At 39.0% G+C, this 24,554-nt stretch overlaps 1 protein-coding gene across 1 annotated transcript in view; it reads left to right on the plus strand.

Moving 5' to 3' along the window:
- LOC136867432 (ras-related and estrogen-regulated growth inhibitor) overlaps window positions 1-24,554 on the plus strand; it is a 177,137-nt gene that overhangs the window by 122,133 nt on the left and 30,450 nt on the right. Inside the window, exons 3-6 of the mRNA XM_067144635.2 lie at window positions 9,210-9,346; window positions 13,065-13,226; window positions 14,238-14,390; window positions 19,418-19,616. Coding sequence (XP_067000736.1) covers window positions 9,210-9,346; window positions 13,065-13,226; window positions 14,238-14,390; window positions 19,418-19,616 — 651 coding nt within the window. The remainder of the gene's footprint in view (window positions 1-9,209; window positions 9,347-13,064; window positions 13,227-14,237; window positions 14,391-19,417; window positions 19,617-24,554) is intronic.

Raw genomic sequence — 24,554 nt, forward strand, 5'->3', positions numbered from 1 at the left:
AAATTAGAAATAAGTTATGGATGAAGATTAGTAGCCTGAATGAGATTTTGAAATGAGCGTCTAGCTATTTTCCTAGCACGGTTTTCGAATAAAATTCGCTAGTAGTGGGCATTGCAACCCCTTGGATTAGGCGTCGTGAGCCCGCCTCATACGGCGAGACTCAGGGATATTTACTTGGACCTAAGGGCTGATTCGAGGTGAACTCAACATAAGGGATTACAATTGAAGAACTATCTGACGGAGAGGTAGCGGCGGCTGTCAAGAAAACCAAGAATAACGGTCGAGAAGGTTCGTCACGCTGATCACGCATCAGCTCCCAATCTGGAAGCCTTGGAGCTAAGTAGCAGCGGTATCTTCGTAACCCAAGGCCCATCAGGGCAATAACGCTAAAGGGATTGGCTTTTAATTAATTTTACGGGACATACAACGCAGCAGTGCATGGAATAGCTCATTAACTCTTGTTGCCGGTCCCAAGTCCGGATAAAGAAGGAGGATCACTGAAAATGGGACCCATGGAAAAGATTCAAGAAAGTATGCTAAGAGTTTATGGGCATGTCCAGAGAAGAGGGGAGGACTTCGTGGGGAAAATAGTTAGAAATATGGAAACTGAAGGATCAAGGAAGAGAGGAAAACGGGAAATTATATGGAAATGCAAGGTAGAAGGGATCAAAGAGATAAAGGTTCATAAAGTGGAACAAGCATTGGATAGACATTTATGGAAGAGAAGAATCCACCAAAGCAGCACTGACCATACGTGATGTGAGAAAAGGCTGAGATGAAGAGAAGAAAAAGAAGAAGAAAAAACATAACGCTATTATGAGCCCCCAATAGCAGAAGCCTACAGTATTAATTTTCTTCTTCATTTTCTTAATTCGTTATGCCCAACTAAGAAGTGAATTTGAACTTAATTTGTACAATATTTCTTCTTTCCTTCCCAATATATCTTTATTCGTTCACAGAGTTCCGTTTCGCGTCCTTTTGTCCACCTTGCATATTTTCTTTTAGGTTTCTCTGCAAATATTTTTGCTTACTAAGCTTCTAAATATTTGTTCTATCTTGAATGAGTTCCTCTGTAGTACGAATTTCATGTAGATCTTTGTTATTTTCCCTTTTTCTATTTTAGCTTTCCGGCAAATGCCGGGCATTTCCTATGCATATGCCAGAGTATAATGCTTCCAACTCCTTGCTCAAATTCAGTCACCATCATTCACTTCATCAGTTCATCAACTGAGGTTGGAGTCAGGTAAACACATGTCAAATAAATTTATCCCAGATCATCACCGAGCCCGTATCAGCAAACAGGATTAAGGGGTAGGCAATATATTTCTTCTATTTCCGCTAACCAATTGTCTCGGGTTATTTAAGCGGAAGTTTCTTTGTCAACGTGTTGTTATCCAATCCGTCTCGATGTCTGCAGAATATAGCTTTTTTTTTTCTAATTATATCAGAGATTTCCTTCTGTCGCTTGGAAAATTTCCTGTGGTTTCATTCTTTCATCCAATTTTAATTTTCATATTATGGTCCTAAGACTTAGTTGAGAATGTTTTTCTCCTGCTTTTCGACGTTTTTCGTTTGTGATAGGCCACCAGTTATCAGGGCTTCGGATGCCTGTTTGCCTTGTTTGACGACTGTGTTCTTAAGATTGTTTTGTGATTATGCCTGCCTGTTTGGTGTAGCGGACGACACGGGTTCGATTCCCGCCTTTGCCAAAATATTTGAAAATTGGTACGAGGTTTATAACTGCGTTCACTCAGCCTCCGGAGGTCAACTGAGTAAAGGGGGTTCGATTCCCACCTCTGCCAACCTCGAAGTTCTATTTCGTGGTTTCCAACTTCTCCTCCTAATTAAAGGCCACGGCCGCTTCCTTCCCTACCGGGCGAGTTGCCAGTGCGGTTAGGGGCGCTCAGCTGTGAGCTTTCATCCGGGAGATAGTGGGTTCGAACCCTCCTGTCGACAGCCCTGAAGATGGTTTTCCGTGGTTTCCCATGTTCACGCCAGGTAAATGCTGGGGATCAACCTTAATTAAGGCCACGGCCGCTTCCTTCCTACTCCTAGGCCTTTTCTATCCCTTTGTCGTCATAAGACCTGCCTGTGTCGGTGCGATGTAAAACAAATTGTGAGGCTTCCTTCCCTCTTCCTTGTCTATCCCTTGCAATCGTCCCATTCCCCTGCAAGTCCCCTGTTCAGCATAGCAGGTGAGGTGAGGTACTGGGCCTCCTTCCCAGTTTCATCCCCCGCGACCCAAACTATCACACTCCAGGACACTGCCCTTGAGGCGGTAGAGGTGGGATACTTTACTGAGGCCGATGGAAAAATCAACCCTGCAGGGTGAACTCATTAAGAAAGAAAGATTATTACTATTATCATTATTATAATCATTATCATTTTCATTATTATTATTATATTATTATTATTATTTCTCCGTTAGGGTCTTCTAGATACCACGTATCAATTCAATGCTTCATCCTTTGTTGTCCCTTCTTCCTCTAATACTCCTTCGTCTTCTCACCATGTCGCCTTTTCCTCTCCTCAATTGATATTTTGAGCCTGTTTACTTTCCCTTCCGACCTTGTAATCACTCCATTTTCAACACTTCCTTTCTGAAAATCTCTTTCTCTCTCTCTCTCTCTCTCTTGCTTCTTCCCCTATAGTATAATAATACTAATAATAATAATAATAATAATAATAGAATGAACAGTAATAATGATATAGACTCAACTAGCATGTGTAGGCACTGATGCCGTTTAGGCTGCCTGAGCGCCAATTTCGACGTTCTGTTTCACTCTACCATTGCCCTCTTTCTTTACAATTGGCAGACGAATAGAGTGGGTTGCTCAATATTGTTGGGATTGGCATTGATTCCATTACATGTTCCTCTGCAAATGTATATTTTACATCCGCCTAAAGTGTAAACTGCGGCTCGGGCAAACTCATGGCTTCTAAGGGCAATCAAATCGCTGAATAAATTGGGTGAATCAGTGGACCTTCTTCACTCACCAGCCTATAAAATTAGACTTGCCCTAACGACATCAAGGACATAGGGTGATCTTTGCATCAATATGTGTACATAAATGTCTATAGATTGAGATTAAACTTGGTATTTATTTTAGAAATTCGTTTTATATAAAGTGGCAGGAAGGATTCAGTTAGTTGGAAATATATTAAGCGGTCTGGCCTATGCTGACGACTTGGTCTTAATGGCGGATTGTGCGAAAAGGCTACAGTTTAATATCTTGGAACTTGAAAATAGGTGCAATGAGTATGGTATGAAAATTTTGAAGACTAAATTGATGTCGGTATTTACGAAATTCAAGAGAATGGAATGTCAGATTGGTAATACAAAGCTAGAGCAAGTAAATAATTTCAAGTATTAAGGATGTGTGTTCACCCAGGATGGTAATATAGTAAGTGAGATTGAATCAAGTTGCAGTAAAGGTAATGCAGTGAGCTCGCAGTTGCGATCAGGAGTATTATATAAGAAGGAAGTCAGCTCCCGGACGAAACTATGTTTTCATCGGTCTGTTTTCAGACCAACTTTGCTTTACGGGAGTGAAAGCTGGGTGGACTCAGGAAATCATAACTTAGAAGTTACAGACATGAAAGTAGCGAGAATGTTGATTGCTTGTACAACCAGGTGGGAACCAGGCAGAAGGGTGCTCGGAATGAGGAGATGAAGGCTAAGTTAGAAACGAACTCGATGGAAAGCTGTACGCATAAACCGGCTCCAGTGGTGGGGTCATGTGAGGCGAATGGAGGAGGATAGGTTACCTGGGAGAATAATGGACTCTGTTATGGAAGGTAAGAGAAGTAGAGGGAGACCAAGATGACCATGGTTAGACTCCGTTTCTAACCATTTATAGATAAGAGGCGTAGAACTAAATGAGGCCACAGCACTAGTAGCAAATTAATATTGTGGCGACGTTTAGAATATTCTCAAAGGCTTGCAGACTGAACGTGGAAAGGCATACTGGTCTATAATGATAATATAGGGGAGAGTCCTACAGTACCGGCCATTGCTGGTTCTCGTTTTAGGTGCTATATGGCAGTAGCTTACAGGTGGCATATGAAGGATGCTACATTCCCGCGTGTCATACTTTGGGGCTTTCGTTTAGCGTTAAGCCTTGTGTGAGATGTGAGTATTGTACGTTGGCCGGCTTACGATCGCGCGCTAAAAGTTATTTTCATGCCACAGGTACTCCATTTCCAGGTAAGCTGTTGATTTTATCTTTACTTATATATTATATACAATCTTTGAGGATGCTATAGCTGGTAGAAGTTTCACATCACCTATTAAACAATATCCAGTTGGGGAAGTTCCTTCACGTGAGTTTCATACAGTACCGGCCAACCATATGTCTTCCATTACCGGCCAATAGGACATTAAAATAAATAACATTATATCCACTTCTTACCACTTTCCAGAGTGAAATGACCGAGAAAAGGGGTGAAATAAAATGAAAGTGGACCGAGGACGAGATGAAGATGGCACTAGTCTAAAATATTTCTAACAAAATGAATGCAAGACAGGCTGCTGAGGCGTTTTGTGCGCCAAGAAGTACGTTAGGAAATCGTTTGAGAGCACTTAGAGTTGGCGTGGCTGTGGATCTAACTCCTCAGATGGGAAGAATTAAAAGATCCTTTGATTACGACATGTAAAATTAGTTGGTTACTTATATGAAGGATCTAGATCATCTTCATGTCCCTGAGCAGGAAATACTTTTACAATTAACATTCGCTTTGGCCGAGCATTCAAAAGTACCTCACCAGTTCAACAAAGAAAACAAAACTTCCGGAAAGAAGTTTTATTATTATTATTATTATTATTATTATTATTATTATTATTATTATTATTATTATTATTATTATTATTATTGTACCGGGCGGTACACCTCCACGCCGCTAATTCAAAAGGTGCGCCAGTTGAAACTCCTCTGCTGGAGGAAGTCTGAACTTTATTGACGGTATTAATTTTCTACTTTCTCAGAAGATGTCACTACCTGTAAATTTTGGAGTTTTAGAACTGTGTCATTTTTGATGTGTTTTTGTTTTGCTTGAAGTAAGAAGTGTGAACTTTCTCTTCTAGAGGACACTACTGAAGAACTACAATAGTGCACCCTAGTGCGAAGAAAAATAACTGTTCTTTGGAGAAAATTTTATTTCAAAAGTTTGTTCTTTTTTTTCAGTTATTGGTTAAGTTGGCAATATTACCCCTTTCTTTCCCCTTGTTTTAAATCTAGCCAATCCCGAATTTCTGAAATTAATTTTCCACCAATAATGTGTTTCTTCTTCATCTTGTGTAGGGGTTTCTCTTTATTCTCCAATAAAGTGATTGTGGGCGGGTGTTCTCATTCCCCTAACGCCTAGAACCTTCCGCGAGAGTATATAAACTGCTGATTTCAGGGTCTCTGCGCCACTTCTGTTCCATCTTTCAGTGTGTAAAGTACATAGCAGGGGGCGGGAAGCGCCTCTTTCTTCTCCAGCTGTTCAACACCAGGTAATGGCCTCTTAATAACTTTTTTTCTTGCTAGGTCGGCAGTTTAACTCTCGGGGCGGGTTCGAAGCGTTTCCACTATGTAACCTTTTCCTAAAATGTAACTACTCTTTTCATCTATTCTCTTTTAAAGCTGCATATTGGGATAGAGAGTGCTAACCCTCTCAAGCTCCCACTCATATTGTTTTGAGGTGAACTTATTTTCTCAACCTATTCTTCGTTAACGTAAAACAAATTGTTCTTTTCTAAAGTCACCTCTGTAGTATGGGATTAGCCCTTGCATTAGTGGCCTAGAGCCAGATTAGGTTTTAAAAACAAGTGTATTAGGAGTGCAGATCGCCTCCTCTCTAATTGTTATTTTAGAGGTCATTTAATTACCCCTTTTCATTTAATAGTCCGCAGTAGGTTGGGTATTTTACCCCTGTGTCTATGTCCAGTGAGGACAACTTGAAGGTGGAGTTTGGTGTGGCCTTTGAGAGGCTTAAAGTTGAGAGCGAGTGGCTCGTTTTTGAAAATTGAGTGTTGTATGCCTCGTGGAGGCTTTTCAGTGTAATTTGGAGCAAGGGCTCCTAGGCATGAATGGGGTTTTCTGCCCCTCTGTTGAAACTTGTGTTTGGGGTAAAACTGAGCTGATTGCCTAAGCATTGTGAAGTCAGGGCGCGAAGCCCAAATCCTGTAAATATTGTAACTACCCTTTTGACTTGCTACTTTGTACCTGCCATGCTTGTTATTTCTTTGTTTTTGAAAAGAAAATATAACCTTGTTAAATTTTAAATTAATTTTACTTTCGTAGCTTGAGACCCGTTCACACCCGCACCTTCTTTCACGCCTAACTACCACAAAAACACGGTAACAATTATTATTATTATTATTATTATTATTATTATTATTATTATTATTATTATTATTATTATGTATATACTAAGGAAATGGAGGAAAACATATTATGCATTATTTGTTGAGTCAATGGATGAAGAATGGGTGCAGTGTACCAAACGCAAAGACTGGACGCATGTTGAATGTGTAGACTAAGGGTATATTTTGTATTTTATTTGTAATTATTGCAAAAATTAAACCAAACTTGAAGTTATTGGATGTCAGTTGCAATAATTATGAGTTTTTGAGTTTATCTCGTACTTGTTTGATGTTAGTAATTTATTAGACATGTATATCTTAGAATATAGTAACTGGCCGGTACTGTAGGACTCTCCTCTATATGTATTTATCGTGTATTTTTCATATAATATTTTACTGAATCATAATTGGATAAATAACATATTGGTGATAAATAAATCTATCTGTCTGATGAGCAATTTGTAGTTTTGTAGGGTAAACTCTCAATGTGTTACCACAGATATTTTACATGCCGACAACGTACGATATGGACTGCTTAATGACCATTTCTCATTCTTTTAAAATCCGACTACCTGTGCTGGGATTAAACCCACGATCTTCGGATCCGAAGGCCGTCATACTACTAACGATCCACAGAGCTGGCTATGGAAATTAGAGTAAAAATTTGTCTCGTGATCTTGAAGCTTGCCTAGTCGGATTATATCCGATGATTGACTCGATCACGAATATAAAACTGATACAAAGATTAAGAACTTCGTAGGTATTGCCTCGCGAGCCTTACTGGGGATTGAAGCGGATTCAATTTACGACCTTGTGATATCTTAGAAGTACATTTCAAGATAATAATGCCGTGCTACCTTCCATAGATCTGTCTAGATCTGTTTCATGTTATATACAGTATTTTAGCATCCATCTCGATGTCTTGTGGACAAAGCGGAGGCGGTACAGATTTTTTCTCCGGGTACTCCGGTTTTCCCTGTCTTTTTCATTCAAGCAACACTCTCTAATATCATTTCATTTCATCTGTCAGTCATTAATCATTGCCCCAGAGAAGTGCGACAGGCTTTGGCAGCCGGTTCAATTCCTATCCTCGCCAATAGATGAGGCTTCATTCATGTCATTCCTGACTCGGTGTAATGACTGGAAACAGGCTGAGGATTTAATTTGTAGCATCTATCTCCTGGAAGAGACCAGAACAAAACTGATGTATCAGTCTCCTTTATCGCTGTGACTGTATGGAAGCTGATGGTTATGGCGTGTGACGTCCGGAGAAGCCTAGTGCAGATCTTCCTATTTCACGCCCATGGGCACCCTGCACGACTATGGAGTACGTTCATAATGAGGTATGGAGAGAGTGGAACCTGGTATCGGCAGGGGAAGTATTCTGCTGTAGGCTTAACATCTCCATCCGACAGACGAATCGCCATCAACAACGTAATCCATATGAACACCGTGGAGACGTTTGTAACTTAACCCAGATTTTTGGTACGCCATATAGTGAATATAGAATGCATACGACCACGTCTCCTACCATGCCTGATATTGGAGAAGTTTTCCACCAACGGAAGTCGAACCAGCAAACCACGCTGTCAGACCTGACGCCTTAACGATAAAGACTACCAGGCAGATACAATGTAATTATTAAATTAATGTAGTAATGGTCCACCTTTCAATACTTTAATATGTAATATTCTAAATTACATTAATTAGGGACTAGTTTCGGCCTGGGCTGGCCATCTTCAGCCTTAATGTAAAACACCTAATAACTAAACAAATGTACATGCACACAATTGACATAAAAACAAATGAAAACAAATATATACAAAGTGACATTAAAAACTGGGATGGAATATGAATAAATTTGAAAATGAACTAGGTTCTAACATCTTGAGTATGTTCATCATTGAGAATAATTTCAAGTATTAAGTATTAATTTATATACACAGAACTGTTAGTTCTAATACTGCTGATCATTAATATTTCAATAGTAAATGGGAACTGGTAAATGTTGATCCTGTAGTTCGTCATCAAATCTATTTGTGTGGTGTTAGCTATATTTAATCCATTGGACACTGCTGTAAATAACCACTAGCTGACAGGGAACTGTTAGATGTTGTTTCATCTTCAATCAAAATAATAAATGAGATGCTCTCATGGTGCTTGTTAAATCTTGCTGAAATGTTGTTGGACATTGTCAGGACAGCACATGAAGATCATTGTGTCTGGTATAAAATTTTTGCGATTCATTGCGGTGCCCATGAAGTTAACCTGATAAATTAGATAAAATTAAATTAATGAACTGAATGAGAGAATGTGTTAGTTAGATGGCATAGGTTATATGAGACTTACCTCTCAATACAGCATGAGGTGTATGGTCCATTGTTGAGTGTGCTTCAGACTAACTGTTGTGAAATTCAAATGAAAAGGAAGGAGAGGGGAGGGAAAGGTCAGAACCTATGACTACCAGGCAGACTCGTATATGAGGTGCTGAGTAATGACAGCTGGAGTAGGTTAATGCGTCCGGATGTTACGAAAGGTGCGATTCAGAGGGCTGGTGGCTGCGATAGCACATTGTGGCGCAGTGTGGAAATCAGTGGCAAACACCCTCACGCTCCATTTTGCCTAGTAACCTTAATTTCAACGTCACCATAGTTTTGTGGTTTTCCCATAACCCCATAAGATTTGGTAGTGCTATTTGAGGATCCAAGTTGAGCTAAAGTTCCATAGACACCGTGGCCGTAGAAATGCAGGACCTCCACCTACACAGCTCATCATACAGGCTGTGAGTAACACTCCTTGATTGCATGACATAAGAGCTGCATAGCCTCACTCTTTACCAACTACTGTAAATATTATGTTGCAGCATTGGTGGTGCGATTCATCACTCGGCGGTACATAGGCGAGTATGACCCCAACCTGGAGAAGGTCTACACGTTCCATACAGTCATGGACAACGAGATGGTGTTCTTCGAGATCCTGGATACGGCAGGGCAGCCTCATGTAAGTAGTGCATCTAAATCTAGTAGTAGAATAACAGATGCATCAAATTAAAGCTCATTTTTCGTAAATATGTTCTGAGCATCAACGATATCTATGCACAGCAGAAATATCATGTGTCCAACTCGGAGAAATAAATGCATAAATTCCAAACTTCTACTAATAAAATACTTTAGTTTATAATAATTTAGAACCATCAGATAAAGTATTTTTTAATTTCATTTATTTGTTAATAAATTGCTTAATTTATACCTTACCGAGCTCGATAGCTGCAGTCGCTTAAGTGCGGCCATTATCCAGTATTCGGGAGATAGTAGGTTCGAACCCCACTGCCGGCAGCCCTGAAAATAATTTTCCGTGGTTTCCCATTTTCACACCAGGCAAATGCTGGGGCTGTACCTTAATTAAGGCCACGGCCGCTTCCTTCCCACTCCTAGCCCTTTCCTGTCCCATCGTCGCCATAAGACCTATCTGTGTCGGTGCGACGTAAAGCAACTAGCAAAAAAATTTATACCTTGTTAAGTTCTTCAGGCTCCCAAAACCACTTTAGAATAAATCAGTTTATAAGCTACCGGTACCTGAAAAAGATAACATATGGTAACGGAATTTTAGCTGCAAAGGAAACAACTAAAAATAGAATCCTTTGCCTTTTCACCCTACTGTATGTGATCATTGCTACCGGGATGTTCCCCAACTTACGATGTATATATTAATAATAAGAGCCCGCAAGTTAGAGAAAATCCTCCTTTTGTCTGGGTGGATATGTTGAAGTGTCACATAGAAATAAACATGTTTCCTTACGTTTCGGAACGGAAAGACCAGTCATTATTCTGTCTTTTTTGCCTATTTTAGCTTCTGTATCCTATTTGATAGTTTAATGCCTTTTTGCCTTTTTAATTTTTGTGGATTTTTTGGCTGTTATTTATGTTTAAAAATTAATCAATGAAAAGAGAAATTGTAGCCATTTAAGCTTTCATGGCCCGTACTTATACACAAGATACTGTATAGGCTTTTGGGCTGATGCCGTGTCAAGAAAATAACGTGAAATTCTTTACGTTTCGCAGAGAACTGTGCTCTGCGTCATCAGAAGAAAATCTCGACTGTCCACAAAAAGGACTTCTTAAACAATGACAGTCGACATTTTCTTCTGATGACGCAGAGCAGAGTTCTCTGCGAAACGTACAGAATTTCACCTTATTTTCTTGACACGGCATAAGCCCAAAAGCCTATACAGTATCATGACCATAAGAAAAAGTGTAATTCCAACGTACTGTATTAATAATCATAAGAAAAATCATTTTAGCTTAATTGATAAAAAAGTAACATTTACACGAACGATATTTTCATATTACACAAATCTCTACGGAAAACTCCACAAGCCAAATGACGGAGAGAATTGCCAGGTCCCGTCCTTGCTACGTAAAATTTAGTGCTGTTAGTGATTATAGTTTTAAGAGGAAGAGCAACCTGGTAACCATCCTCTACTAACACTAATCAGAGGTCCGATACTTCGAAAAATGAAGGTATCGGAAAAAGAAAAAGAAGGCCAGTGAAGAGCAATAATAATACCGAGCTCGATAGCTGCAGTCGCTTAAGTGCGGCCAGTATCCAGTATTCGGGAGATAGTAGGTTCGAATTCCACTGTCGGCAGCTTTGAAATGGTTTTCCGTGGTTTCCCATTTTCACACCAGGCAAATGCTGGGGCTGTACCTTAATTAAGGCCACGGCCGCTTCCTTCCCACTCCTAGCCCTTTCTTGTTCCATCGTCGCCATAAAACCTATCTGTGTCGGTGCGACGTAAAGCAACTAGCAGAAAAAAAAGAACAATAAAATGGCAGACTCTCCAGGCCTCACTAATCTACTACCGTCGGGGTCAGAAAAAAACAAGAGTTGACCAAGGGAGGTCAGACAAGAAAGGTAAGAGCAAGGAGCCTGGCACAAGTGGAAGAAACGTAACACTCAGCTACGGGAACCGTGGTCACCAACCCACACATCCAAGCTGAGAGGCCCTTGTCCCTCTTACAGCTGCCTCTTACGACAGACAGGGGATATCGTTGACGTTATTCTGTCATCCCCACCTACAGAGCGATGTACGATTAAGTACTAAATGTGATGCAGATGTGCGTTACGTAGCTTACATTAGAGCATCTTTATTATTTTAGCGCCCATTTTTGACAATATAAATGCCTATTTTAATTATTTTACTACCTGTTTCCTAAACGTTAAGTGCTTACTTGCCTACTTATTTTAGTAAAAATAAATGCCTGAATTCCCGGGCTCTAATAATATTATGAATCAAATCAGTGCGGTAAGAAACAAAAACATTCCTCCACTAACTGTACCTGATAAAATTATTCCGTACGAATACTCAGTAAGAGATCTTGGTGTAATTATAAACGAGAATCTTAACTGGGGAGAGAACATTCCAATGTCTGTAATAAAGTGTACATCTCTCTTTACCCACTAAAATATCATCAAAATATGCAGCCACTAAATATGAGAATTCGGCTTATAAATACTCTTCTCCTTGCTATATTTTCCTACTGTGACGTGGTACTAATTGATGCCACGAGAGAACAATTAAACTGATTACAACCTGCTCTGAACTCTTGTATTACATTTATCTTCTCCTTACGCTATGATGTTCATGTAACACCTTATTATCGTCAATTTTCCCTTCTAAAATGTTGAACGATATAGAAGCCTCCACGTAGCAGTATTCAACGAGAATATCCCTATCTTCACAACTCAATTTCCTATCCTCTTTCCACCAGCATAACACACGCTCCGGCAGTAGACTTGCTATTCCCCTCAGCAGGTCAGCAGCACACAGCTGTGTTGCAAATGGAGCTAGAATGTGGAATTCTCTCCCCTATAATATTAGAGTGGCCTTCTGCCATTTCTTGATGGATGCAGTATTCTTGTATCCGTCTCTTGGCACAGGCCAGAGCAAAGTGTAGCTTCCACCGAAGTCCCAGTCTCATCCATGGCTGTGACAATATGGAAGCTGCTGGGGTATGGGTGGTGCTGAGTAATGACATTTAGAGCACAACTAGTGTCTGAGTGTTACGAAAGGTGTTGCTCATAGGATCAGTCGTGCTTCAGTGGCACCTTCTGGTCCAGTGAGGAAAGCAATGGCAAACTACCTCACTCCTCATCCTGCCTAGTACGCCTCATTTGGGCTCTGCCATTGGTTTTTGCAGTTTCCCTATAACTGCATAGCCTTTGGTGGTGCTATTTGAGGATCCAACCAGCCTCTGGGCTGGTGACCTGACAGACAGACAGACATAATATTAGAGCCATAAAAAGCTTAAATTCCTTTAAGTCGTCTTGCCGTAACCATCTCCTCGATGTGTGTCGCCAGGCTGAATGGATCTTGTGGGATGAATGGGTGAATTACGTTTACTGTGTCATCAATGTTTAAGTTGTAATGATAGTTTTAAGGTATGAATAAGAATATTTATATTGCTTATATTACGTTATTTTGTTTCATTGTTTCTAATGGTAGTTTTAAGATTCTGAATATATTTTTTTCTGATGCACACTGTTAATGAAGTGTGGTTAAGTGTAAGAGAGGACTGTGAGTCCTCATTTCGCCACTACAAATAAAGGCAGACATAATAATATCCAGCATCATCCTATGTATATTATTATTATTAATAATAGTAGTAGTAGTATCATATCTGGTCGAATAACTGCTAGTCCTCCGATCTCTTTGCAGGAAAGCGAGTGTCTCACGCTGGAAGCCAACATCCGCTGGGCCGAGGCGTTCATCCTCATGTACTCAGTGACAGACAAATGCTCGTTCGACGAGTGTAACAGACTCAAGTTCCTCATAAACTATAATAAACGACGGCGGAGACTGGGTTCCAACAGCTCCAAGGTATTCCTTTTTATATCTACCTCCTAAAATTTGTACACCTTACATGAAGTTGATGAGGATGAAGAGAGATAATCCACCTATCCCTATTAGGAAATGGAAGTAATCGGTCTCCTAAATAGTTCACGCGAACAATATTTCTTTTATCTGTTGTGTAAATGTTGTCGGACATCAGGTGAACTTTCTCTTTCTGATTGTATTGGAATAAAGAAATTCCAATACAAGATATTTCAGGTCGGGGAGCACAAACGGTGCCTAACAATCGCCAACGAATTTTTCGACACAAAGTCCACTATGTTCTAAATAATGGTATCTAGAAATGTTATTCTTAAGAATTCCAGCGACTTTTCAAGAATCTTCCCTCTAGCTCCAATCGTATGCCCAATGACTTCCCATTTCTGAATCCCGTGCTTCTTTACGAAATCCTCACGGCTTGATTCATATAGGATTTTTCTCTTCACACACTAATAGAGGTCGCTGTTCATTTTTCTTGAATCTTTTAATGGGAACAGTCACCACAATCGTACCTTTTGCCCGGTCCGTGACAATAATATCAGCTCTCTTGTGGGTCCATTTGTGCAAGGACACCCAACTTCTTTATAGACCTCCAAGCTGTATTTTGCCGATTGATTTTTATCAGCTCTCCCTTTCGAGAGATCCCTATTACATGAGTTAAAATTTCGAACTCGTCGCATCGTATGCAACGTCTCCTTCAAGGGAGAGATGGAACTTGGATGACAGTATCGCTCACCTTGTTTACTTCTCTCCATTGCCGCATGTCATACCTTACTACACACCCAAACGTTTCCTTTCTTCCATTAGGAAAAAGAATCTTACTCCCTTACCCTTGCATGGTAATGTGCACCAACTTCCAAAGTAATCTTCACGGATAAGCTTGGGACGAGGGTTTTCGAGATGTTCAACTTGATCCTTGCTAAGCGGCAAGCATTCAAGGCAGTGAACGACTTCAGAATATCTCTTTGTTTTCTGACTTTCGAACGGGTGGTGTTCCAGGAAGCAGTGACTGATGTACCTGTGGTGCTGGTGGGGAACAAGACGGACCAATGGGGAGACCGCATGGTGACGCTGGAAGACGGCCAGCGACGGAGTAAAGAAATCGGCTGCGTCTGCTTCCATGAGATCTCCGTCCGGGAGAGCATAGAACAGGTATTGGTACTGAGTGTGATTGAAAGTCACATATATAATCTCATTTGTTAAAATTCAAGCTATAAATTATTTATTAAGAAGTCTCGTCTAGCCCGGTCTTCAATAATGTAGCTAGATTAACATACATTTTAGGGGTTCTGATGAATCGTAACAGTAATGTTTATGCAAACCTTATAACATAATTGTTGTGCAGATTAGTGTATACTCGTTAGTCACGGTAGGTAGAAGAGAGACTGTAGGTGTCACGCGCGGGCTGCCAGGAGCATGTGACGTCAGTGGACTCCAGTCTGCCAAGCGCCCCGCTTATCTTCCTAATCACAAATACGTTTACCTTGTAATACAAAGTAATGTCTTCATATGAAAGCTACTAAGATATTGCATAAAACTGTTCGTTTTATTTTATTTGTGTGCTTTTGTAAATATTGCAAACCTACTTTGAAAGCCAGAATAGTGAAATTTTTGCTAATATGTTTAAATATGTTTTTATGTGTTCCAATATACCAGAAATGTTAGTATTTACAACTCCCGTGAAAGAGTTTAAAATAAATACCACCTGCACGCGTATTTCTCTCAATTTTCTGTTGATGCAGAAAGTGTGGCAGTGTTTTGGGAAGGAACTAGTCTTTTTTTCAACAAGTGCCTAACAGTAAAGATTGTAAATCTCTTTCAAAATCAGAGGGCGGAAAATGTTCGGAACATATACATGCGATATTAGGCTTTAAAAGCATCTTTTCTTTTACAAAATCCTATCCATTGTTTGTGCGGAGTTGGGTCTCTTGGGAACTATGAAAGGAACAACTTACGTTTCATTGAGTTATTGGGATAATTTGTACAGCCTGCAACCACATAGCACGGCATTTTAACAGCACTAAAACGACATATACACTGAAATTCACTTTACTCGTAAACGATACGCAAGAGTTCACGACTTTCAAAACATTCGGAAAACTCTAAAGTAATTAAATAATTAAAGAAACAATGAGCAGATCGCAGACGAACAGCAATGCATTGAACTTCATTGTTTAGAATTAAAACACTTACACCAAAGAGTATAGTGCGACAATGACGCGCGAAACAATCCAGAACGTAAAGGGAGGTAGAGTCCAGTGACGTCACGATCACACCAGTCTACTGTGCATCCGTCTCGTGACACCTACCGTCTCTTTTCTAGTTAACGGGCTCGTTAGTCAATTCAGGCGCGCATTCTAACTGATTAATGTCTAAAAATCCGGTCTCTAGTCACCATAAATTTCAAAGTGATGACGGCAACTGGATTGGCGCACCCTCTCATCTCACCCATTGTTTGTAACGGTACCTTAAATTGTCGAACATGTCAATAAGAACCGAAATTTGTGGACTTGAAGGAAATATATTTTTAGGATTGAACATGTTCCTTACATTTTTGTTACGTTATTGAACAGATAATGGAACAGGTAAAGATTACAGCAAAACTATGTAATAACTCATTCTAAAGACAGCCGAATAAAGCTGAAGGGAGGAACAATTCTTAGAGTTAGCACTGACGCGGCATATCAAGTATCTCTGACTTAGATCAAGTCCAGAAAATACATCAAAAATTTTACGATTATGAAATGATAATTTCAGAAAAGATACACGGGATGTATAAGAAAAGATATTTTAATTACATGTGAAAACAGGTGGCCTGAGTGTTTCGTACGGTAGAACGTTGGATTACACGACGTGTCAAAACCAAATGGAACACCATGATATTTAAATCGGTATCATCAGGTCTAAAATGACAGAATTTTGGGGTAAAAACCTAAAATTAAAAACGGTAACGGCGAACGCAGCCGAAATGTTTAGCAATCCAAAGGAGGGGAGGAGAACAGCGGCTCGATTATATTTGTAATGAATAGATAGAGACTAAGTTTGAAATTAACATGACAGAGGAAGATGAGCATATGAATCATAAAAATGTTTCCCGTCAAGGGATTTGTTTGTGTGTATAGCAATCATTTAAAAAAAATTATGTCCTGGATTAATCAGTCCTGACGTTTCTTCACTGGAAATGTCCAATTATGATTCCGGTGTACATGGCATGGAGTTCTAAAAGTCATAGTATCACCCTCAGAAGACAGAAGAACTGGAATGGCGTATGGGGACATTTGGACAAGCAGGTTTGTCCAATTGTTCAATAATTAATCTTGAAGGAACTAGCTGTTCAGCAGTCCATTCGTTTAGAAATGTGTAATCGTATCTACGAAGTATGAACATGGAATTACCCACAATTTTCGATAATTACAGAAAAAGGTATAACTATAGAGCTCCTGTAGTCCATTTCTTAAGCATAGAAACCACCTTTCAACTACAAAAAGTGTAAATAAATCGTTCAGACAAATACAAAAATTAGCTTAGAGCTACATATCCATATCGAAGAAGACATACATGATTGGCTGAAAATTAATTAAAGAAATTTGGGATTAGCTAAGTTCAAAACTGGCGGAAGGAAGGATTAATATTGCCAACCCAAAAAATAAAAGAACAAAATTTAGTAAAGACAACAACTTTTGAATACTAAATTTCTTCAAGAAAGTTAATTCCTTCGCACCAGAGTGCGTAGTCATAGTTTTTAGTAGAGACATCTGTTAGAGAATGTCCACACTTCTAGATCACTGAAAAACAAAAGCAAAATCAAAAACACTCATTGACATCTTCTGATAAACCGTAGAGTTAGTTCGGTTTTTAAAGTTCAGGGTTTCTCCCGTAGAGTAGATTAAATTGGCGCAAGATTTGAACTTGCGTCGTAGAGGTGTACCGCCCGGTACAGGGACATTTGGACAAGCAGGTTTGTACAATGGTTCAATAATTAATCTTGAAGCAACTAGCTGTTCCCCCGTCCATTCGTTTAGAAATGTGTATTCGTATCTACGAAGTATGAACATGGAATTACCCACAATTTTCGATAATTACAGAAAAAGGTCTAACTATAGAGCTCCTGTAGTCCGTTTCTTAAGCATAGAAACCACCTTTCAATTACAAACAGTGTAAAAAAATCATTCAGACAAATCCAAAAATTATGGGCTGCATAGCATGGAGTAGAGAGATTTGGACATCTTATGAATGGGAATAATTACCCAAAGAAGAATGCAGTGATCGTTCTAGATACATTACATATCGTCCCTGTACTGCCAAAACGGCCAATGTTACAATGATCTTCCTATCCATTATTTCCCTTAAGACTGGTCACGCCTTCCAGCCACATACTGATATTCGGTCTATCAGAACAATTTCCGTTGAGTTCATTTTCCTATGTGCGTGTGTAAAAGAAAATGAACCTTACTGTATCATACTGAAGGAATGTATGTTTGCATGACATTTACCCACTCCTAGAGTGCGATGTATTTAAGGTTCATTTTCCTTTACACACGCTCATAGGAAAATGAACTCAACGAAAATTGTTCTGATGGACCGCATATCAATATATAGCTGGAAGGCGTGACCAGTCTTAAGGGAATTAATGGATAGGAAGAGCATTGTTACATTCGCCGTTTTGGCAGAACAGGGACGATATATAACTAGGTAACTCCCTGAAATTCATACTTTATAGTTGAAGAAGAATTCAAAAAACGTAGTGAATGGTTAGACAAGTTCCTATGCAACCAATTGTGTTTCACAAATAACTGAAACGTATAACAATAGTTATTTATTTGAATTGTGTGAGGCATGTTACACATGTAGTACCACATTCATGAGCAATCCATTATTTACAAGTGCACTGCATACGACGTGTTGCAATAGCCTGACCTTTGAGGACGGGAATACACCTCACATCATACATTTCGTCTTCCCATCTTACCTCTCTTGGATTCCGTAAGAGGCAATTAAAGAGAACACGAATATTTCAGATAGATGGGTTGCACATGTAATAAGTTGTAGTTGAGGTTATGGTGTTCAGGTAAAAGTCATTATCCTTTGTGTTTAATATGTGTTGCAATGCATCACAACTTGTACAGCTGTAGAAGTAGCCAGATCAAAATATTCAATTTGTATATTACCTTCAATTTATACCAAGTTACAGCGAATCTTTACAAAACAGAAAACTTTTGTCTTGTCAAGTATACTCTGTTTGGCTTGAAAACTTCTCCCCTATCACATTTATTCTTAATACTACTCATATATCTTAAATAATCACTAGTCTCTTTACTATATCAGCCTTTCTCTTAAAGAGAAGTTTCAAATTATGCATTTAATAGTTCATTTGTGTCTCCTATAACTTCAGGATGTAGCCAGCTATAATGATAATAATAAAGCATACAAACACACTAATACTATTCGCCCAAAATCACAAAGAAGTTCACTCAGCGATCTGTGAATTACATTCAGAACAATGGACAATGGACAGCTCAATGTTATACAAGTGGTTGGTTTCAATGCAAGTAAGAGTAGAAGCATAAGAATACTATGCAACAATCATTCATCAATTCAAAGGTCTTCATAAAGTACTTGGAAATATCTAATAAATAAAAATTAACGCAATAAAGTTATTTTGAGTACAAAAATTTATCCACTTTCCAAATACGAATTAATAGGTGTTTCATACATTTGAAAAGTTGATAAAATTCCTATGGATGTTATTCACAATTAATTTTACGAAATGTTTGTTCAATTTTTGAAGTAAGTAAGCTCATGTCCTGATCCCGAGGTGGTGCAGCTCTTTCTTTTTTTTTAGGCACACCCCTAATGGAGGTGAGCTGCATGTACAATTTCAACAACATACCAGCCTGCCTGCCATTCTTAAATTTCTGGCAGTACCGGGAGTCGAACCCGGGCCTCAGAGGACGGCAGCTAATAACATTGAAGTAGTAATGGCACAGAGTCCAACCCCCCCCCCCCAAGAGGGTCTTTTTTTTAATAACCTATTCCCGAATCATCCCACAATCTGCACTTCCTCGTATCTGGTCGCTGACATTCTTGACCATAGGGTTGCTACCGAACTGTGGCTGAAATACGGGTTCAAAGATTCTGTAGGTTGTCTTCATGTTAACTAATGTACTTACTCCTTGTAGGTGTGGTCGGTGTTCAGGGACGTCTGTCGGTTCTGGAAAGTCCACAACAAGTGTCCCAAGCTGAAGCGCTCGTCCAGTGACCTCCACAGTGAGCACACCATCAGTCCAGACACCATGAGGGTGCTGTGTATGGGTACTCCTGCCTCCAACAGCGTAATCGCCAACGGCAAGCCCGCTGTGTCGCCTATCATGATGCTTGGTATGTATGGATCTCAGACTGTGTCTACCTTCCTGTCTACATCCGTCCAACCATTTTCTGGATACAAATGTTCAAAAGCCACGGTATTTGTTAGTACATTCCTTTGCCCACCACCTTAACAATTCGTCATCCACAGTCCCTACTTGATACGGTCCAAATCACTGAACTACAAGTAACCAAAGGTCTCATCACTCTACAATTGCTGTAAAATATTTTACAACTAGTCGCTGAGTTACTGCCTTTTCTGTCCAAAAATTTGCAACAGAATTTGGACGAGAATATGGATTCCAATATTCTCTATTTTGTCTTCTTCTTAACTACGATACTTTCTTGTTGTAGGTTTCTAATAAGATTTACCGTATTGAAGACTTAAATAAATAAATAAATAAATAAATAAATAAATAAATAAATAAATAAATAAATAAATAAATAAATAAATAAATAAATAAATAAATAAATCAATAAATAAATAAATAAATAAATCAATAAATAAATCAATAAATAAATAAATCAATAAATAAATAAATAAATAAATCAATAAATAAATCAATAAATCAATAAATAAATCAATAAATAAATAAATAAATAAATAAATAAATAAATAAATAAATAAATAAATAATAACCGATTACCAACGATCTAATGTCGCCCAGATGGCAGTTTCCCTATCAAATGTTTACCTAGCTTTTCCTTAATCTTCTTTCGAAGAATTTGGAAATTTATCGAACATTTCCCTTGATGATTTATTCCAATCCCTTATTCCTCGCCCTATATATGAATATTTTCCCCAATTTGTCCTCTTGAATTCCAGTATTACCTTTTCTACTTTTAAAAGGTCCGCTCAAGCTTGTTCATCTACTAATATTATTCCACGCCATCTCTCCACTAACATCCTCCATAGTCGAGCATCTCGTCTCCTTACTTCCATGTCTTCCCAGCGCAAAGTTTGCAACATTTTTCTGACACTACCCAATTGTCGGAAATCATCCAGAACAAACCGTGCTGCTTTCCTTTGGATTTTTCACTGAAATACACTGAACTATTTTATACAGCGTATGGTATCTCTCGTTATCAGCTGCTATCGTCGCGCGTATCTCTTCCCTAATGATATTATTCTCTGGAATCATGATATTTAAATCTCAATCATTATTAATAATTATGTCCCCAAAGGTTGTCTTCCCACCCTATGATGACTTTTGTTTATTTATTAGCTGATTTAGCTTTAATTGCTCAGTTCAGACCCATATATTTCCAATCTGCTTAGTTTTTCTTAGAGATCATGTATTCTTCAATCGGTATTATCCATATATGCACAGTCTTGAATCATTCGATTGCGGACGTGATAGCCGAATGGCTTAATCACTGGCTTCTAATCAAGGCCGCTCTTGTTCAAATCCCGAATAAAACAAGTGGAATTTCCGAAATGAATATTATCATCCATGCGGTTTGGATTCCACCCAAAACTGGAGGTTCCATGGCAATCATCACGATGTCAAGAATCTGGTATAACTAAAACCTGCTTTGTCTGTTTCGATCATTCCATTTAATGAGTTACCACCATGTCTTCAAATATTCCAGTGAAGTATAGATAGTGGAATACAGAGTATTCCTGATCCAAAATGGTCCAGAAACCCATTTCAGGACGTCATAGCATCTGGATGAAGGCGTCCGTTGTTAAGACATATGCATCATCACCTAAAATACTTCTTTTTCTCACATTTCTTGCCATTTTTCTTCATCTCCTGTTCTTTCATAAACTTTAACAGGGTAAGTCCCAATAATTATTCTCTATAATAAGAAATAAATACCTGAGAAAATAATCCTACACATTTAAAAAGTGAGAGCTGTAAGGTATAAACACGGATCGAAATACATTCTATTTGGTACTATTTCTTAACAATATGCTGAAATTATTAACTTATGTTAATTAATACAAATTAGAACATTTGATGCAATCTAATGTCAAAAATAAGAACTAATTATGGAAAAATTGCATATTTGTCCAATAGAGAGCGTGCATGCCTATGTATGTATACTCAGTCTTCAGCCTCAAGGCTGGTTGGATCCTCAACAGCTCTGCCATCAGCTGTCATAGACGGCCTAGGTATCACTGAAGAGGCGTACTAGGAAAATGAGGAGTGGGGTAGTTTCCCGTTGCTTTCCTCACCGAGCCAGAAGTTGCTATTACATATCAGTCTGCCAAGCCCACTGAAATGCATGCACCAACACACCCTATGAGCAACATTTTCACACCATTCATAGCAAGCTACGTATATAACAAAAAAACTCATTTTACCAGGAAATGCTCATTATCTGGTTATTGCAACCAGGTCTTCAATTCCATTTTCTGAGCTCGCTTCTGTATCTAGACCGGTTGACTGGAAGATTTCTCTTAGTTACTAGAAATTATTCACAGTACTGATTCTGCCGTATCCTGTGCTTAGAATCTTGGAGCATTTTGAATGTTTTAAGTTACATTTCTGTTTTATTGCATTCGATTGGGCCATAGTAGGACCTCGTGAAAGAGGATTCCTCTTCTTCTCTTTCCAAAACTTCTTCATTCTTTCTCTGTGCTTTTTTCCGCCCATTTATTGCCTGATAATAACAAAAAACGACAATAAAAATAATACACTGCATGTATAGTCCCAAAAGAGAATAAGCGAAAAAATAACATAGCAAAAATTACCAGTATAATAGGCAGCACATTAGGGGCTCATTAAGAAACCTTGCATACAGTAGCGGCGCTTAGAAGCTCGCCCCCCCTCCGGAGTAATTAAAAGTGAGACCCTCGTTTTATGATAAGGAAAGTTATATGTTTATTTCGAAGTACAATGTTGTATATTATTACAATGAACAGCAACGACGCGGATAATAATAATAATTATTATTATTATTATTAATTATAATTATTATATAATTAATATTATAATATGATAATATAATATAATATAATTATTATATTATATTATATTATATTATATTATATTATATTATATTATATTATATTATATTATATTATATTATATTATATTATATTATATTATATTATATTATATTATATTATATTATATTATATTATCATCTAAATATCTGAGTGTGATATGATTGAACCTGATAATGTTATTTCAACAACAAAACATTGTATTTCAATTGAGTTGTTTACTTTTCAGGTAGTTTATAAATTTGCTGCTGAAAATTAGAGCAGTGATAAAAAGGGGACTCTGGGCCAGGGGCTAATGCGCAAGATGGCCGCCGCGCGCAATCTACCTCTAGGGCTACCGCGCAAGATGGCCGCCACGCTCAATCTACCTCTAGGGCTACGCGCTACGTCCTCGGACACCTTCAGAAAATAGGATGTCGTTATCTTATGGAATACTGTCGAAAGAGGCTACTAAAAGGAATACCTGACTTGGAAGAGCAAGTGTTAGCGAACTAGGGGTCATTAGCTGAGCCTAGGTATGATGTATGCTAAGCTGTTGTGTATAACCTCCCTTGGCCAACTCCTGTAGGTCACTTTATTCCGAGGGGGCGGAGGTTGATCAGAGTAAAGCTCCTCCAGGGGCACCGAGCAACCTGTGCTGTTGTTGTGTCTGCAATGGCGAACTTAGGTTTTTTACCTGAGTCTAGCTATGATGTGTGCTAAGCTGTCGTCTGTTTAACCTCCTTGGCCAACTCTTGTAGGACACTTCATTCTGATGTGGTAAGGTTCTAGCAGAGTAAAGCTCCTCCAGGGGCACCCTTGCCTTAGGTAGGAGCCGAGCAACCTGTGATGTTGTGCCTGCATTAGCGAACTCGGGTTTTTTAGCTGGGTGTAGGCATGTTGTGTGCTAAGCTATCGTCTATCCAACCTGCTTGGCCAACTCTTGTAGGGAGTACTTCAGCCCTAGAGGAGCAGAGTAAATGCTACTCCTAAGGATTCGAACGTGGAGTTGACATAAACTCAAAACTAAAGAGCTTAAGTGCAATTCAAATATCCTCACCCTGATTGAAATATGTGTACGATGTGTACTGACTACAGTAAATGTGGAGACATGTTCATCTCAGCAGAAAAAGAATGACTTTGCGAGCTAAGCTGTATTTTCCCCTACCTGGTGTAGTACTAAAAAATGTTGACAATATGTTATGATGCGAGACACTTGACTTGAGAGAGAACGCGGAGTCTTCAGCTACAGGTCATAGCTTGTTCGCGATGACGGAACTACAGCTCTTGCTACCAAGATAACGGTACCTTACTTAGATCTGAATTGTTTTATGAGGTAGGGGGGGGGTATATTTTTATTAATGGTATACTGCTAGTCGTAAGGGTAACTAACAGGGATGGGCTAACTCAGGAGAGAGCTGTGCTAGGACACAGAGGTAATTAGACATATACAGAGCCTTATAGACGCATTCTCTAGTTTTCTTCTTTCTTTCTTAACCTGCTTACCATCCAGGGTTGATTTTCCCCTTGGACTCAGCGAGGGATCCCACCTCTACCGCCTTAATGACAGTATTCAAGAGCTACAGACTCTGGGTCGGGGGATAACAGTACCTCGCCTTACATGGCCTATCGTTAACTTCTTAAGACTTAGCTGCTTACCTGATTATGGTTAAGAGTGCTAGGTTAACCTATGCATATGACGCCAGGCTTAACTTTACAAGGGCGTTACAGTCTCAAATTTGAGATTCGATCTTACGCTCAACCCAACTAGACGAGATAAGACATGATCCAGGGACTTTGATGCTGAGATTGGTGGAAGGACTAGGGATATGGTGCGAGGTGTAATACAAATGCTTTATTTACAGACAGCGTAATATTGGGGAGCATCTTCGAAGTTCTAAAAACGGAGAGCCTAGCATAACATAGAAGAAATAACTGCACGTGCAAGTTGACTAGCTTTCGATGTATTTGCTAACACATAGAATACAAAGTATTTTTTCCCTACAAGTTTGCATCTT

The sequence above is a fragment of the Anabrus simplex genome, chromosome 3 (assembly GCF_040414725.1).
Source record: "Anabrus simplex isolate iqAnaSimp1 chromosome 3, ASM4041472v1, whole genome shotgun sequence".
Classification (NCBI taxonomy): Eukaryota; Metazoa; Arthropoda; class Insecta; order Orthoptera; family Tettigoniidae; genus Anabrus; species Anabrus simplex.